At 38.7% G+C, this 14,764-nt stretch overlaps 1 protein-coding gene across 1 annotated transcript; it reads right to left on the bottom strand.

Moving 5' to 3' along the window:
* Window positions 1-595: 595 nt before the first annotated feature.
* On the bottom strand, window positions 596-9,233 carry LOC308661570 (non-structural maintenance of chromosomes element 3 homolog). The gene is made up of 11 exons (XM_081316567.1): window positions 9,146-9,233; window positions 8,670-8,745; window positions 7,806-7,913; window positions 4,654-4,717; window positions 4,032-4,111; window positions 3,264-3,358; window positions 2,522-2,601; window positions 2,391-2,436; window positions 2,224-2,286; window positions 1,797-1,911; window positions 596-959 (listed from the first exon to the last, which is right to left on the bottom strand). Exons 2-11 carry the CDS (start codon window positions 8,727-8,729, stop codon window positions 882-884), a joined length of 789 nt encoding a protein of 262 aa, XP_081172693.1. The 5' UTR covers window positions 8,730-8,745; window positions 9,146-9,233; the 3' UTR covers window positions 596-881.
* Window positions 9,234-14,764: the final 5,531 nt, after the last annotated feature.

Raw genomic sequence — 14,764 nt, 5'->3', positions numbered from 1 at the left:
CTACTTTGTATCACTTTACACATGAAAGCATTATCTCAAGACAAGTCAAACTCGTGACATCATGTGACATCGCGCAACGTTATCGGGACAGTTTTGCCACATGGGGTGGGCGCGGCTTCCGCGTGACGCGTCTGGCCCGCGGGCTGGCAGTTTGACACCCCTGCATTATCTCATCGAAAAGCAACTCAAGGTATAGATCTGCCAACCTAAGGTGAATAATTGAGTCCCATCCATCAAATTCTTTAAACAAAGAATAAATCAACTATAAACTATGTTTTTAAAAAAAAACCACAGAGAGCATAACCCTGGCAAATATAAATATCTTTAAAGGCCCATTTCTTTAGAGAGAATTAAATAAGTACTTATGTCCAGCAGAAGATTCGATGGAAACGTTGCACAGATTATATACCTTATTTTTACTCTGATTAATGAACACAAGGCTCTACAACAGGAGTCCTCAACCTTGGCAACTTTAAGACTTGTGGACTTCAAGTCCTAGAATTCCTCAGCCAGCTTTGCTGAGGACTCCTGCTCTACAATATACGCCATCTGAAATGAGGTGGAAATTAATGCAGAAAATATAGCACAGAAAACGGATTGCAAAAATATTTTTATTTCCAGTAAATATTCTATCAGCTTATGTCCAGAAAACACTATTGCTAATGCTTAAATAATCAGAGAGTTTTAGAGAAGAGTCTTGTCTTCACCACCAGTAAAATGGCCCAATCTATTCTGGAATCTTTCCTTCACAAACAAGGAACTTATTAAGCACAGAGCACTTTTACATTAAAGCAAGCAGTAACAGAAAACAAGCAGTGGTTGTAGCAGTTCCATAAAAGGAGTTTTTGACAATTCTTTATAATTGAACACCATAATATTTATCACTTTCCCACCGCACCTGCTTCTGCTTCCGCTTCATTGTACTGGCTCATCCAGGATTTGGGATTCTGCTTTTGTATCTAATCAAGGAAAATCAAAGGAGTCCAATTAGGAAAATAGAATAAAAAGATATACCAGATTCTCTGCAATACCCTCCCTGAAGCCATCACTCTATTAGGGGGAAAACAGAAATTGTATGGACATGATTTAGGCTATATAGCTTTGCCTGCCTACTTATTTATATGTAACCTTTTCTCAGAAAGCAAAGGGTGGTGTATAAGGGGGTTCTCTTCTAATTTTACCCACCTAGCAACAATTGTGTGAGCTGGGTAAGGTTGAAAGAGAATAAGATCAAGAAGGAACTTAAGCCCAGATCTCCAAGACTCACATTTTAACTATAAAGCTATACTGGCTTTTATCAGAACACTACAAGATCTGTTAACGGTTTCAAGTTTCAATACCCTAACACTTGTTTGAAGCAAGCATGACTGCCAAGAAAAAGCTGAGTATATTCAGAAAGGAAAGCTTAGATGTTAAAGTGAGTACTTAGAAAATTGCCAATTTCCTGCAAAGTCCATAACTCCCATCATTAATGCTTTGATCCTGTTTCTGACAATATTTATTAAAAAAAGATTGAAAAGGACAGTTCCATGTCAAAATGTACAACTGTACACTCCTATTTATTGATCCAACATATTATAATTCTACAAACTTAGTTATCCTTAATGCAGGAGAATATTATTTGTTATTTTACAAATAACTCAAGGTGGCAAACACATTCAACACAATTTCCTCCACTATTTTCCCTACAACAATCCTGTGAACTCAGCTGGGCTGAGAGAGTCTCTGACCCAGGGTCAACCAGCTAACATTCATAGCTAAGGTAGGATTAGAACTCATAATCTCCTAGTCAGTACCTTAGCAACAAACTCTAGGATCTGCTTCTTGGAGGTCTCTTTAAAAGCTCGCGGTCCCCACCTGAACTCAAACTCAGGAGGATCTGTGTGTGGAAGACGTGTATATTCCAGATATCTAGGAAGTGAGAATTATGTGATCAGTGGAAAAAAAACCCTTTGTAATCACCAAACAGATTATTTAGTAAAATAACTGTCCTTCACCTCAAAGATATCATTCCTGCTTTTGAGGAAAAAAATAGTCTGAGATTTCCCATTAACCTGTATCCTAATTAATAAACTTATCCCAATCCCTTTTCTTAGAAAGATCCAGATGTTAGCTCTTAAAAGACAAGCAAATCATTCTGGATTCCCATCTGCCAGTCACTCAAACCAATATGATTAATTTCCAGCACTAAAGATAGCAAAGGCTTTGCAACACTCAACTCACTTTTGCCTCACAAATTCCTCTGTCACCAGCTTTTTGATATCACCAAAGACTTTGTGTTTTCCCCTGGGGAAAAAAAAAGAATGTCATTCTCTTAGATCAGCTGAGGAAGGAGATTTTCTTCCAAGATTCATCCAGCCACCCTGAAATATCTGAGCAGCCAGTATTACCCAGAACAGTCAATATGTAATCTCCTCAGCATTTCCCAAACAGCAGCTGCAGGAAGACAAAAGAAAAGAGAAGAGTTAAGCATATGAAGCTATCTAAGAAACAGAGTAAATTACGGAGGAGTGAAACTTACATTCTTTGACAACGTTGCCCTTCATAAAGATAAGACTAAGTATTACTATAAGGAGGCCCATCTTGGGAGCGTTCTCATCGCTGCAAAATAGAAAAAAGAGGTTCTGCTTCTTAATTTGGAAGTGAAGACTGGGGATTTTAGCAGTGAATTACCTGAATCACCCAATGAGAAACAAAATTTTAAGCCGAACTTGTAACATTTCAGTTCAGGAACTAATGAAAGACGACCTGCGGACTGCTCAAAGCATGGGATAACACAGAGGAACTCCATGTCCCAAAGCACAGAGGACACATAGGTTCTCCTCAGGCATAGGACCACCAGCTGAGCTCTCACTGGGGGATGCACTTCCCAAAACGTTTGATGAGGCTCCCCGTGAAATTCTGTTATTACAATTTGAGACACTTTTCAATATGTCAGAAGGGGTGAATGGTTAAATACATGATTGATAATCATATATTTAATTAATTTAGTACACTTAATTCAATGTATACTTCAATATGTACAAAATGAAATTTAGATTCTGCCATACTACTCGAAGATTAAGTGGGCCAGAAAAAGTTTTTGATCTCTACTTTAGTATCTCAAAATGCAGGAATATAGAAACCATGTTATCAGAAAAAAGCTATTGCTCATTTCAAAATGCATGAAGAGATTTTTGACATGTTTTGTACAAGGTTTTATACAACATTTAGCCAGCAGAGAAGCACAGAAACAGAGGTATTATATTCCCTCTTTTCCTTACTCATTCACAATATCCTCTTCCAAAGGAGGAAATTTACTGATCAGGATGTAGGAGTGGTACTTTGGGTCAATTTCCACCACTCCCAGCCCAAATACCTGAGAAAACAGGAAAGATAAATCAGAATAGAGCCCCCTTCCTTGTTCACTGTTATTGCCTCTTCTTTTTAAATGAGAAAACTCATATGCAAACATAATGAATTTATTACTTACATAAAATTAAATTCATATAAAAAATCCATCATTTTCATAAATTATATAAGATATCCTGTTCATGATAAGTGTTCAGATTCTGGATTGTTGATAAAGTGTTCAGCCTGAATTAGGATCCCCAACTGTAAGCCTAGATTATCCAAAATTTAAAATATAGGAATACAATAAAATACACTTACAATCTATTGAAATTTCTCCATTCATTCAGGCTAAGCCAGAAATGCCATTTTGATGATAAAGGCAAATCACTCCTTGAATTATGAGGCTAGATTTCTCCACTGCTTATGGTCAATGGAGTATTTTAGTTTCATTATATCCTACAATGGCCTTTTCTACATACTCTTGTAGCATACTGAAAATTGATAAACTAATTGAAATGTAAGCTTTCATGGATCATAGTCAATTCAATTGTTAGTCTTTAGGATGGACATTTTTTGTGCTGCAGGATTCCCATTCTGAAAACTTTTCTTTATTGCCAAGTTTTAGATTGGCTTCTTCATTAGCAAAGTAAGATTGATAGATTGATCAAATTTACTCAAATCATCAATGGATTCCTCACCTGTTGAAGAGTGTGGTTGGCTCGTCTGAGGATCTCAGGAAACAGATCTTTGTAGTCTTTGATGACATATTTCAGAATATCTAAAATATAATTCATATTTCAGAAGATAAAAAGACAAAGTTGATCTATTAGCTCCTAGGGAACTGGAATGAGAGGAGACTGATTTCATCTCTGGGGTTCTCATGGGCTTCTATTTGGCAACTAAAATTTTGGACTAGACGCACTTTGTTATGTCCGTTTGATGAAGGCTACTTATACGTACAACATTCTATGTTATCTTGGACATACTCAAAATAAATACAAATAATGAAGTTTATGGCATATATTCTTACAGAAACTTTTAAAAAGCAAATAATTTCTAGTTTAGCATTCTAGGTCTTGTAGTAATGATAAGTCTTTTCTTATCATTACTATTTGTCATTTATTTACTATCCTGCTCTCAAAAGACCTTTCCCAAAAACTTGCATTAAAATGGTGGAAAGAGACTCACCAATATGATAAAAATCCTCCCATTCTTTGAAAATCTTAGAACAGAAATCATTGAAAACAGAACATATCCATATTCCAACCCTGGAAACAGAATCCCCCTGATGAAATAAAATAAAAATAAGTCCATGTTTACCTGTCCGTTTAATAGGGATTTTCTTCTGATCCTTGATCAGAAGGAATTGCACCAGTTCATTTACCTGCAGAGAGAATATAACATAAGTTTGCAGGCAACCTTGTGCATGTGGTACAGTTCCATGAGTACCAATTTAAGTTTCTTATAAATATTGTCTTCATGGTTGTGGGGCATGCTTCAGTGTCCCTAGCCGTTCTGTAACTTTTTTTAAAAAAATCTATAGGTCAGGAAAGCTGCTACAATGTACATAACTGTTACAGGTCATAAAATGTGTGCTTATTTTAAAACATAGCATGCATCATCATCATCATCATGCCCTTCATCCACACAGTGACACTGACAGACTCTATGTACCAAGGCAAATAGGTGGACGTGGAATGCTGCAAGTACATCAGATGGTTGAAGAAGAAAAAATGGCTTTAGAAGAATATCTGAAGGACAATGATGAAGATGCACTGATTAGTATATCAGGAAGTTAGTATATCAGGAAGGCTTACTGACTACTGGAGAGACCAAACTGGCCTACAAGAAAGACCAAATGAAGAACAGAATAGAGGCATGGGAAGACAAAGCACTACATGGCCAGTACATTAAAAAAATAGCTGGGAAAGCAGATAATATCAAGACCTGGCAATAGCTAAGAGCAGGAAAGTTGAAGAAAGAGACTGAGGGACTAATTCTGGCTGCACAAGACCAAGCCTTAAGGACAAATGCATACAAAGTCAAAATTGAGAAGACAACAACAGACAGTAAGTGCCACCTATGCAAAGAAGCTGAAGAAACAGTGGACCACCTGGTAAGCTGCTGCAAGAAGATTGCACAGACTGACTACAAGCAGAGACATGACAAAGTAGCAACAATGGTGCATTGGAAGATCTGCAAGAAATATCATTTGCCTGTAAGCAAGAACTTGTGGATCATAAAATAGAGAAAGTCATAGAATATGATAAAGTTAAACTGTTCTGGGACTTCAGAATTCAAACAGACAAGCACCTGCAACATAACACCCCGGACTTAACAATTGTCGATAAGAAAGACAAAAAAATCTGGATAGTGGACATGGCAGTGCCTGGAGAGAGCAGAATAGATGAGAAAGAACTGGAGAAGATAACAAAATACAAAGACCTACAAATAGAAATAGAAAGACTGTGGCAAAGGCAAGCAAGGGTAGTACCAATAGTAATAGGCGTCTATAAGTGCTCCCAAAACAACTGGAGCACCACTTGAACATCACTGGCATTGACAAATTCGTCATTAGTCAATTGCAAAAGGCGGCCTTACTAGGAACTGCTTCCATCCTGCGACGATATCTACTGTATAATACCACCAAACATCCACATCTGCCTATCCCAGGTCCTTGGTAAGGACTCGATAGGTAGACAAAAATGCCAAATCCAGTCTGAACATCTGGCTGACTGTGCGATGATCAATAATAATAATAATAATAATAATAATAATAATAATAATAATAATAATAATAATAAAGCTGGAAGGGACCTTGGAGTTCATCTAGTCCAACCCCTTGCTCAGGCAGGAAACCCTATACCATTTCAGACAAATGGATGTCCAGTCTCTTCTTAAAAACTTCCGGTGTTGGAGCATTCACCGTTTCTGGAGGCAGGTTGTTCCACTGATTAATTGTTCTAACTGTCAGGAAGTTTCTCCTTAGCTCTAGGTTGCTTCTCTCCTTGATTAGTTTCCATCCGTTGCTTCTTGTCCTGCCTTCAGGCGCTTTGGAGAATAGCTTGACTCCCTCTTCCTTGTGGCAGCCCCTGAGATATTGGAACATTGCTATCATGTCTCCCTTCGCCCTTCTCTTCATTAAACTACACCAGGGCTTTTCAACCAGTGGTACGGGTACCACCTGTGGTACATTGGCACCTGGCAGGTGGTACGCGACCATCCTAGAAGAGTGGTAGCGGGGGAGGGGAATGAGCTGAACTGGTGGTAGCACCGCACAAGCCTGAGCGAGAGACAGCTGGAGCTGCAGGGCTGTCAGGGCTCAACAAAAGCGCAGGATCAGCGCTTCTTCAGGGCTGTCAGGGCTCAGTGAAAGCGCCACGATCTGCGCCAGGCTCCAGCTGGAGCTCAGTGCTGATCCTGGTGCTTCTGCTGAGTCCAGAAGAAGCGCTGATCAGCTGGAATGTTGCAGCATCTCCAGGGTCTTATGATTTACATTCAGATGCTTGGCAACTGATTCATATTTATGACGGTCACAGTGTCCCAGGGTCATGTGAAGTGACCAAAACCTGCTGCAACCACCCAGCAGATGGGGGGGGGATAAAAACCAAACACCCTCCACCCCATCCCCGCTGTCAATCCTCAATAGAAATGCTCACAACAATGAAAACCTCGGACAGGAGGAAGAGCGCCGCAGGCAGGTGTCTTGCTCAGCTATGGCTTGGGGCAGGGCACTTTTTTCAGTGCCATTGTAACTTGGAACAGTCACTAAGTGAACTGTTGTAAGTCGAGGACTACCTGTACTTCACCACTTTTTTGCTTTGGGGGGGATGTCATCAAGTTTTTGACACCTTGCTAGGTGACTGGTGATACTCGGATGTTGCCATATCCTAAAAGTGGTACAATGGGTGAAAAGGTTGAAAAGCCCTCAACTAGACATACCCAATTCCAGCAACCATTCCTTGTATGTTTTAGCCTCCAGTCCCCTAATCATCTTTGTTGCTCTTCTCTGTACTCTTTCTAGAGTCTCAACAACATTTTTACATCGTGGTGACCAAAACTGGATGCAGTATTCCAAGTGTGGCCTTACCAAGGCATTGTAAAGTGGTATTAATACTTCACGTGATCTTGATTCTATCCCTCTGTTAATGCAGCCTAGCATTGTGTTGGCTTTTTTGGCAGCTGCAGCACACTGCTGGCTCATATTTAAGTGATTTTCCGCTAGGACTCCAAGATCCCTCTCACAGTTGCTACTATTGAGCAAGGTACCACCTATACCTGTGCATTTGGTTTTTCTTGCCTAAATGTAAAACCTTACTATTTTCACCACTGAATTTCATTTTATTAGATAGCGCCCAGTGTTCAAGTCTGTCCAGATCCTCCTGTATCTTAAGCCTATCTTCTGGAGTGTTGGCTTTGGTTATAGCCAGCCATAACAAGAAGCCCACCAAAAAGCACAAAAAGTGACTCACTTTTTGTTCCACTTCAGTGGGGGAGTGTTGCTCCAAATTACGTTGCGCCTGACTTAGCGTTTGAGTCTGACTGAAAGTGAATTCTTCATCAACTTCCATATGCCGTACCTGAACAAAAACATTTTCATTATTAAACCCATGTTCCTATGTATGTTTACCTGTAAGTAAATCTCATGGAAAACAGTAGAATTTACTTCAAGATAAATATGCACAGGGCAGCGCTTAAGCAGATTGTTTCACAAGGGGAAACTTAAAATAATAATAATAATAATAATAATAATAATAATAATAATAATAATAATAATAATAATAATAATAATAATAATAATAATAATATAAAATAGTAAACAGACCGGTCAGTACTAAATGCTAAGCTAGATTTGCCAAGAACTTCCTTCAGAAGCTCATTAACTATTAAAGCACCACCACCTGGTTCATCTTACTGCATGAAAAAATGGCAAACAACAACGTGGATTTGTTATGTTTCCCCGTTTTCATTCGATACAAGGCAGAGGCATGACAGACCACACATTCCTATTGCAATGTGTGAAAAAAAGGCATGGCTGTTTATATTAATAAAATAAGGGTTTAACAACATATATTCATGCAATTCAAGGTGTCACAAATAGTTTGAACTATTCTAATAATATCTGAGTATGCGAAAGATGACATGAAATTTAGCTCTTTTTGGAACATCACATCTCCTCTTCCCTTTTCTAACAATGTATATATTTAAGGTTCAGAATATGTGATGTTTTTTACACACACACACACACACATGCCTTTTACATCACCTACTCTGAACCTTAAATTATAAGCTAGCTAGCCTTCCCCCACAGGTGCCCTCTACACTTACTGGCATACCTTTGAAGAGCCAGATCCTCTGCTGCTGCTGCTGCTGCTACTATGCCTGTGCTGAGACATGGCTTTGGAAAGAGACCTGAATGGAACAGGAAAATAAAATCATTATAGCTTATCATATCCATCCTATGAAGGTACAGCCTGTCCTTATACAGGTGACCAGCGAGTGGCCTCTTCTACCTGTAAATAAATGGAAGGTTCCCAAGATCCTAAGCTAGCAGGTCTCTTCCCAATATCCAACGCGTGAAATCCAACAAGTTTATTCTGGTGGGGAAAACCCAACCCTGGACTAAATTTCTGCTCTGTGCCAACCCAAATAGTTCCCATATTCTCGTAAAGGCTCCCATATTCCTAGTTATTAGAAGTCTTTCTCCGCGAGGAAAACCTTTAGCCGACACAGAGCAGGTAGCAATGCAAAAGATAGTGTTTATGATAACAAAGTGCCACTCCGGCCTTCCAACCCAGAAAAGACGACTTACTACTGCTCGCACGAGCAACACTTCTCGGCGCGAAGGCTAATTCTCAAAACACTTACTCAGTCCGCCTTTTCCCTCTATTTAGGAAAAGCCACTCACCTCGGTCCCGCCCGCGGTCTCACTGCACATGCGCCTCTCTTTCCGCCCGGCGGGTAGAACTTTGCTACTGCGCACGCGTGTCAGTACGAACTCGGCCTCTTCTTGCGGAAGCTCCTTCTTGATCGTCGCTTAGCAACGCTTACCGGTGGCGAGCGTTGTTTGGTACTTCCTTCTCCATTGTAAGAGAGAGAGGCCATCGGAGCTGTAAAACTCCCGAGATACGGTAGCAGCAAAGAGGCACAAAACCGCTACATCTTTGCTGCTGTCTATTGTTGGCAGGATATTTGGAGCCCGAATGGGGCGGCCCTGTCTTAGGTCTCCTGTTATTACAGATCGGGAATTCTGGGAGTTGTAGTTCGTTGTAGAGGAAATGCTGGCTCAGGAAAAATAGAAGCTGCTATTTCTTTCAATCATCAGAGTTTGGAGCAGCTTAAAGACCTTTATTACATCATGAACGTAGGGTTGATTTCAAGAAATTCATTAGATCCATATATGCTAAGCTTGTAAGCTTGTAAGCCGCCCTGAGTCTTCAGAGAAGGGCGGGATATAAATGGAATTAAAATAAAATAAAATAAATAAATCATACCCATAGTCACCATGATCAGTGATAATGGAAAATGCTGTGCAAATAATAAATGGAAAAGAATCAGCCAATCACAAAAGACTGCAATGCTGCGTACGTAGGTTCTCAAAAAAAAAGCAGTTAAGTTTGACTGATTTTTATTTTTCTGTACTTGAGCACTGAATTTGAAAATACCACGTCCTAGAACCAATATTGTTCTTCTGCCTCCACCATAGCAGTGTCCTGGAAGTTGGACCAGATTCTTCATTTAAGCAAGGCATTATTTTACTAAGGAAAGTCTGAGTTTTACTAATACCTACCATTTGGCTTGTAACCCTTCCGCTAACCTATTGCTAAGTTGCAAAGAATGCAGAAGTTGCTATTGTGGCTGGAGATAACTCAGGCAATCTTTCAACTCTCTTGTTGCTGGTCCTCCAATTAATAAACCATTTTTTTGCCAGTCTCACAAGTAATAAATTTTGAAGTCAAATGTCCATGTTCTAATTTTCCTCTGTAACTTTCCACTATATTTAAATAAGTTGAACATTTATAGTACCATGGTCACTCCTGAATTAATTCACCATTTCTCAGTTCTCACATTAGGATGATAAGCACAGCATGTACTTATCCAAATTTCAGTCACAGATCCCCACAACAGTTTCTGCCTCCCTGACTTTGCCATCTCAACACCATGCTAAGTGTTTCAGGCAGTGGGGAAATGATAGTGGGAAGTAATAATAAGTCAGAAGGGATGTTTGAATACAAAAAATGGAAAGCCACACCAGTCTGGTGTGATTTTGAAATATGGCAAAACTTTTTTTTATCCTATATGAAAGAAGTAGTAGGTTATAATTAGAGCAAACTTTGAAGATGAAGTTTCCCATTTAAGCAGGGTTTTTTTTTAGCATCACCTGGTAGGTGCTAAAAATGACTGGTTTTTATGTTGATAAGAGTCTTGATACTGTTCAACTATTCGATCTCTGCATATCTTTTAAAAGTACAGTAGCAGTTCCCAGTAACAACACAGAAAGGGACTATGATGGAGTACGATGTGGTTTTCATTTAAAAACCTCAGGCTATGTATTTTAAATTAAGATCTTATGGCCTACCTAGTCCTACTTGGTTTCCAGGGCCAGCATTGGCAGAACAGTAAAGGATGTGGCCTTTGGCAGAAAGATTAGAAACTAGTGACTCTCTGGAAAAAAAAAGAATGAAAGAAGTCACTGTTTGAGGTGTGGAAACCAAAATAGTTTAAAGGAAATTGCAGTTTAACAAACCAACCAATCAGCCTTAAAAGGGTAATAATCGCTCTACAGTATCCAGCAGATAAAATCAGTTGCTTTATTCACTTTTCATTCTAAACCCAATCACTTTTAAGCAAATGGATTTTTTTCTCTTGATTGTTGTTCTGTTCCTGTTTCTCCCTTGGTTTTAATCCCATTTTGACAATTAACTGAGCTGCTTTCAAACATTATCTAGCATCTTCAAACTTCTCTGCTTAAGTAACAGTTCTTGCACTTCTGTCAAAATCATCTTCTTTACTCTCTACACCTACTTCCTAAATACTAAGACCATCTTCCATGTAAAGAGAACCTCTGCTGGAATAAAGATGCTGTGTTGATGTGATATTGGTATCTGTGGTGCCACAGAGAATTAATCTGTAAAACTGTATCATTGTATATGGCTTCCACTGTTACACTCAGGGGCTGGGTTATGCTTTGACAGCAAACAACAGGGAAAATCTGAATTGCATCAAAGGTGTTCTTGTATTATTCCTCACCCCACCACAGTTTTACTCCCCTTATTTTCTTGCTCAGTATTTTTCTTTCAACTCCTGGACAAAGTAGCTATAGGATTTGAATGAGTATTCTTCCAGCCTTGAAAGTGGATTACTGGAATAAATCTATGATTGCTTGCTTAATGCCACTGAATCACCATAAGCTCTATTTTCGGATGACTATGGAAAATCCATGCCCTGAAAAACAAAATATCATTAGTGAAAAAATAATTGAAAGAAGGACAAAGAAAGAGCGAGAGCGAGCAAAGAAGATTTCCTACTATTTAATTCAGCAATTAGTTTCTTATATGCTGCAGCAACACTACAAAATATAACATGTCATCTATAATAATAATACCGTAAGTTGGAAGGGACCTTGGAGGTCATCTAGTCCAACCCCCCACTCAGGCAGGAAACCCTATACCATTTCAGACAAATGGCTGTCCAGTCTCTTCTTAAAAACTTCCAGTGTTGGAGCATTCACCACTTCTGGAGGCAGGTTGTGTGCTAGCTTGGTGCAGTTATTTGTATTTCCAAGAATGGTATGGATGCAGCCCCTCTGAATGTTGCCCAGTTTCTCTTTGCCCCTTAGTCTGAGCAACAACATCTTGCCAAGATATTCTAAGTTTAAAAAGCTAAAGCACTTGGATTTTTCTTTCCAATCATTCATATGCATTGTTGCTCTTGGAAGTGAGGTTTTTTCAAAATTATTCTGATGAGGTGTTTTTTTTTAAACCATGTCAACCGTTTAATCCTGACTGGCTCAAAGTTGACTGAGCCTTCCATCCTTCCGAGGTCAGTAAAATGAGGACCCAGACTGTTGGGGGCAATATGCTGACTGTAAACAGCATAGAGAGGGCTATAAAGCACTATGAAGTGGTATATAAGTCTAAGTGCTACGGTATTGCTATGTCAATAATAAATCTCCTTCTTGCCTTGGAGATCAAAGAGGTTTGGTTGTTTTGGTTTTTTTACACACATGCATAGGGGAGGAAAAAGGAAGGGAAGTCTTTTTTTCTGAGTTAAATGTCACATTTTCCTTAATAGGATTTTTTCCCCACCGAATAAAATTCTAGATTATATGCACTTAAAAGGTACAGGACATTTATATAATCTGCTTGTGCATAATTGGGATGGGATGTTTGTGGTTCTCATCTGGTTTTAAGATTTGGCACAATTATTTCAAAAGGAAGCACAGCAGACATTTGAATAGAAACTTAATCAACTATTATATGAAATAAGCTTTAGTGATAAATAAACGTTTCCTTCCAAATATCTGAGTCCACAATTTCCTGAATTCCCCACGGGATTCAGGTGTATTCAGTGGAATTACTGATGTAACTTTTGATCTTGAAGTTTTTCATGCAATGAAAATTCTCCTAATAAATACCTTTTAAAATTGCTATATAATTCATACACTAGTCAGCTAATTTTTTATGCTTAGCTGGAAAAAAAAAAAGAATTGGCACCCTGCATAATTCACATGATACCAAATCCAGCAGGAAATTATCTTGCACAGCCCTCATTCAGGTTACAGAACAGTTGTACCCAAATGAATGATTACATATTTTCCATACAGAAGACTCCAAGTTTAAGGCTACCATATCTGAGCTTCCAAAATCCTGACAATCTTAAAATGAAAGAAATAGTGATAGGCATCTTTGACTCCTCAGATTTTTTTGCAGCCTGACTATCCATCATCTTTCTGATGTAGAGAAGACAAAATCACTCATCTCTTGCTATGGATGTACTTAGTGCTTTTTTTGTATAAGAAAAAGGTGCTGGAACTCACACATGTCATACAACCTGCCTTGCCTACCCTACAAGGTTCCATCCAAAAAAGGTGCCGGAACTCCGTTCTGAGCATTCTATGAGAAAAAAAGCCCTGGATGTACTAATTTATTTATTTGAGCTTTGCTCCTGGATCCTATTATGAAATTTTCATTGCAGACAACAGCTTCTACAATTGTCAAAAACCACATGAATATGTAGTAGAAGGATTCAGCAAGAGATATGGTATTCCAGAATTTTGATTTTCTTTTCTTTTTTTTTAAGCATTCATGTGTGCAAAACAACCAGCAGGAGCACAAACAGGGAAGGATTACTTTGTGTGTGTGCGCGGGGGTGGAGGGAAGCTTTGAAGTGGCCAAGACTGAAATACATAATGAACTTTCCACTGGTATGAAAATATTTCTTGCAAAAATTCCCTTTCAATAAAGCAATAAACACACAATTGAGAGAGCTTTTATAACTTGCAGTTTGTGGGGAAGAGCAAAACTAAAAGAGGACCACAATACCAAAGAAGGCTTGGTTCTAGAACAGCTAAGATCCTGAAGATCAATGATATGGGAAAACTTTTTTTCCAAGGTAGCAAACCTGCTCAAAGAGAATTCAGCAAAAAATGCTGCAAGCATGTTTACAACTTGGTTAGAAAATGGAAGTAAGAGAATGTGTCTGGACTGGAACCATTTCTATATCAGCTTACATGACGAGATGAAGTGACTGAGCACTATCAAACACGCAGGTGGGTCTACAGAGTAGAGTTGCTATTAGGTCTTTTGAAAAGGTCCTGGGCAGAAATGTCACACAGACATTTGAAAGTCTCCTTTTTAGGAAAGATAAATCTGCCTGGTCTTAGATTCAAAAGTATCTATCCCATTATGTATTTCAAATAATTTGCAGCAATTCTGTACAATTTTTGTTGGGCTAATGAAAGAATAGAGATTTTTTTTCCTCACGGTCAACACCATTATTTATTTTTAGCAACCTTTACGGTATGAGTGGAGGGAGAAAGAGTGAATGTGAGAGTAAAAGAGAAAGAGAGAAGGGCATTCTAGATTAATTTATGACATATTATGACTGAGTTTACTAGTTAAGGTAAGTTTGTTGACTAAATGGCAATACAGATCATAGCTTAAAAATCAGCTAAGGCCTGTGCTTGTAAGCTGCCCAGAGTTACCCTGTGATAAGATGGGCAACCAATAAATTTAACAAATAAATAAACAGTCTAGGCCAAATACAAAGCAAACACATTATAACTTAGCTTTATGTGTAATGAGAATTTTACAAACACTGGCAGAAGAATATCAATGAGGCATCAGGACAGAAGTGAAGGAATCATTTGTAAGAAATAAGCACCTTTTAGAGGGGAAAAAATCGGAGAGAATTTGAGTCCTTGAGACTT

This window comes from Vipera berus (genome assembly GCF_964194415.1).
Source record: "Vipera berus genome assembly, chromosome: 2".
NCBI lineage: Eukaryota > Metazoa > Chordata > Lepidosauria > Squamata > Viperidae > Vipera > Vipera berus.
The sequence above is the reverse complement of the archived record's forward strand: the minus strand, read 5'-3'. Positions and strand labels throughout refer to the sequence as shown.

What these genes read in the sequence shown, in the direction of transcription:
- LOC308661570 (XM_081316567.1), bottom strand. Translation starts at nt 8,729, where the DNA reads ATGTCTCAGCACAGGCATAGTAGCAGCAGCAGCAGCAGCAGAGGATCT. An exon ending in CCACTGAAGTGGAACAAAAA is followed by an intron (nt 4,718 to 7,805) that starts GTGAGTCACTTT and finishes TTCTCTCTGCAG; the next exon opens with GTAAATGAACTGGTGCAATT. An exon ending in GAGGAATTTGTGAGGCAAAA is followed by an intron (nt 1,912 to 2,223) that starts GTGAGTTGAGTG and finishes CTCACTTCCTAG; the next exon opens with ATATCTGGAATATACACGTC.